The sequence below is a fragment of the Octodon degus genome, unplaced genomic scaffold, assembly GCF_000260255.1.
Source record: "Octodon degus isolate 3935 unplaced genomic scaffold, OctDeg1.0 scaffold00003, whole genome shotgun sequence".
Taxonomy (NCBI): domain Eukaryota; kingdom Metazoa; phylum Chordata; class Mammalia; order Rodentia; family Octodontidae; genus Octodon; species Octodon degus.
The window spans coordinates 8031524-8033176 of NW_004524579.1; the positions used below are offsets into that span (position 1 = coordinate 8031524).

General features: G+C 42.7%; 1 protein-coding gene across 1 annotated transcript in view; it reads left to right on the forward strand.

The window, feature by feature from the left end:
- Positions 1-1653, forward strand: part of Mep1b (meprin A subunit beta) — a 28034-nt gene that overhangs the window by 19730 nt on the left and 6651 nt on the right. The window contains exon 10 of the mRNA XM_023713421.1: positions 819-1262. Coding sequence (XP_023569189.1) covers positions 819-1262 — 444 coding nt within the window. The remainder of the gene's footprint in view (positions 1-818; positions 1263-1653) is intronic.

A 1653-nucleotide genomic window follows, 5' to 3' on the forward strand; every position in this document is an offset into this window, starting at 1 on the left:
TAATTCTGGCACTTGGGAGGCAGAGACAGGAGGATTGCTATAAGTTCAAGGCCAGTCTGGACTACGTAGTGAGGTGTTAGCTCAAAAAACAAAAGAAAGAAAGTCAAACTATCAGCATATTCGAGGACATTTTGGCTGAATATCACAGAGTCATGGACAGTAAGCTTAGAATGAGGTAGAATGGCTGGGAACTTAGAAACAGAACACAGAGTGCTCACAAGCTACATTCTGTGGCTTACACACTGAATTGCTCACCTTTCTGTTGCTGGAACAAAATACCTCACACTGGTAACTTAAAGGAGAAAAGGCTTATTTGTGCTTCTGAGTTCCAAGGGTTTAGTTCATGGTCAGTTGGCTACATGGCAGGAACATCATGGCAGAAGGGTGGATGGAAGCTGCCTGCCTCAAGGTAGCCAGGAAGAAAAGTGAGGGGAAAGAGCCAGCAAGGGGAGGCCAGGGACCAGATGCAGCCTCAAGATCACTCTCCTTGTGTCCACCCAGGCACACTCAGAAGTGGCTTCTATAGTCTCCGAGATGCCACTCAAGCCAAAAAAAGTTGCTAATAATGAATAATTATCCCTGGGAAAGGGTGACCTGTCTGGGAAACAACTACATAATTATTTAGATATTCCTGAGAAGTCTGACTTTGGAGAAATACCTTGAAGTAAATGATCCTGGGCTGAAGAAGTGGGCAAACCATACCTCTTAAGGGCCAATAGCTCTGGCTTAATAGTTTATCTATGGCGGTTGGAACTTTAAGATTGATTTGCCCAGGGCATAGTCCTTTGTCTTCTCTGAAATAATGACTCTTTTTACAGAGATACCCATTGGGAGCTGGCAACTTTACTATGTAACATTGCAAGTGACCAACAAATTTAGAGTGGTGTTTGAAGGACTTCGAGGAGCTGGTGCCTCTGCAGGCGGTCTATCTATTGATGACATCAATCTTTCAGAAACACGGTGCCCTCATCACATTTGGCGTATAAGGAATTTCACAAACATTGCTAACAGCAAAAATGCAACTCTGTACAGTCCCCCATTCTATTCTCCTAAAGGTTATGCTTTCCAGATTTACATGGATCTACGATCTTTGACTAACATAGGGCTCTATTTCCACTTAATCTCTGGAGCCAATGATGATCAATTACAGTGGCCATGTCCTTGGCAACAAGCCACAATGACACTCCTGGATCAAAATCCTGACATTCGACATCGTATGTCTAACCAGCGGAGTATAACTACGGACCCGCTTATGACCACTGGTTCGTGATTTATTTTCTTTGGTGCTAGTATATGCTAACTATAGGAGGGGCAGATTAGGGAGGGAGATATTGCACAGTGGGTTACTTAGGAAATTTTTAGTCTTGAATCTTAAGAATGGGAGATATTTAGGGAAAAGCGTTCAGTAGTTGGGGAGAAAGTCTCCAAGTAGAGACTGTTAGAAATGTCAGCACAGACTCTGACAAGACAGGAAGTTAGTGGCTGTATTCCTGAGAATTGATGACCATCCCTGAATTTCCAAGGTTTTGCAAAAAGTGTTGGTTTTAGAGTCTGGTATGCCTCGGTTCAAGTCTAAAACTTTCTTCATCCTCAGAAAATAGTCTCTTGTCTTGGTCTTAACCATCCAACAGAAAAGTATAAAAATGAGGTATA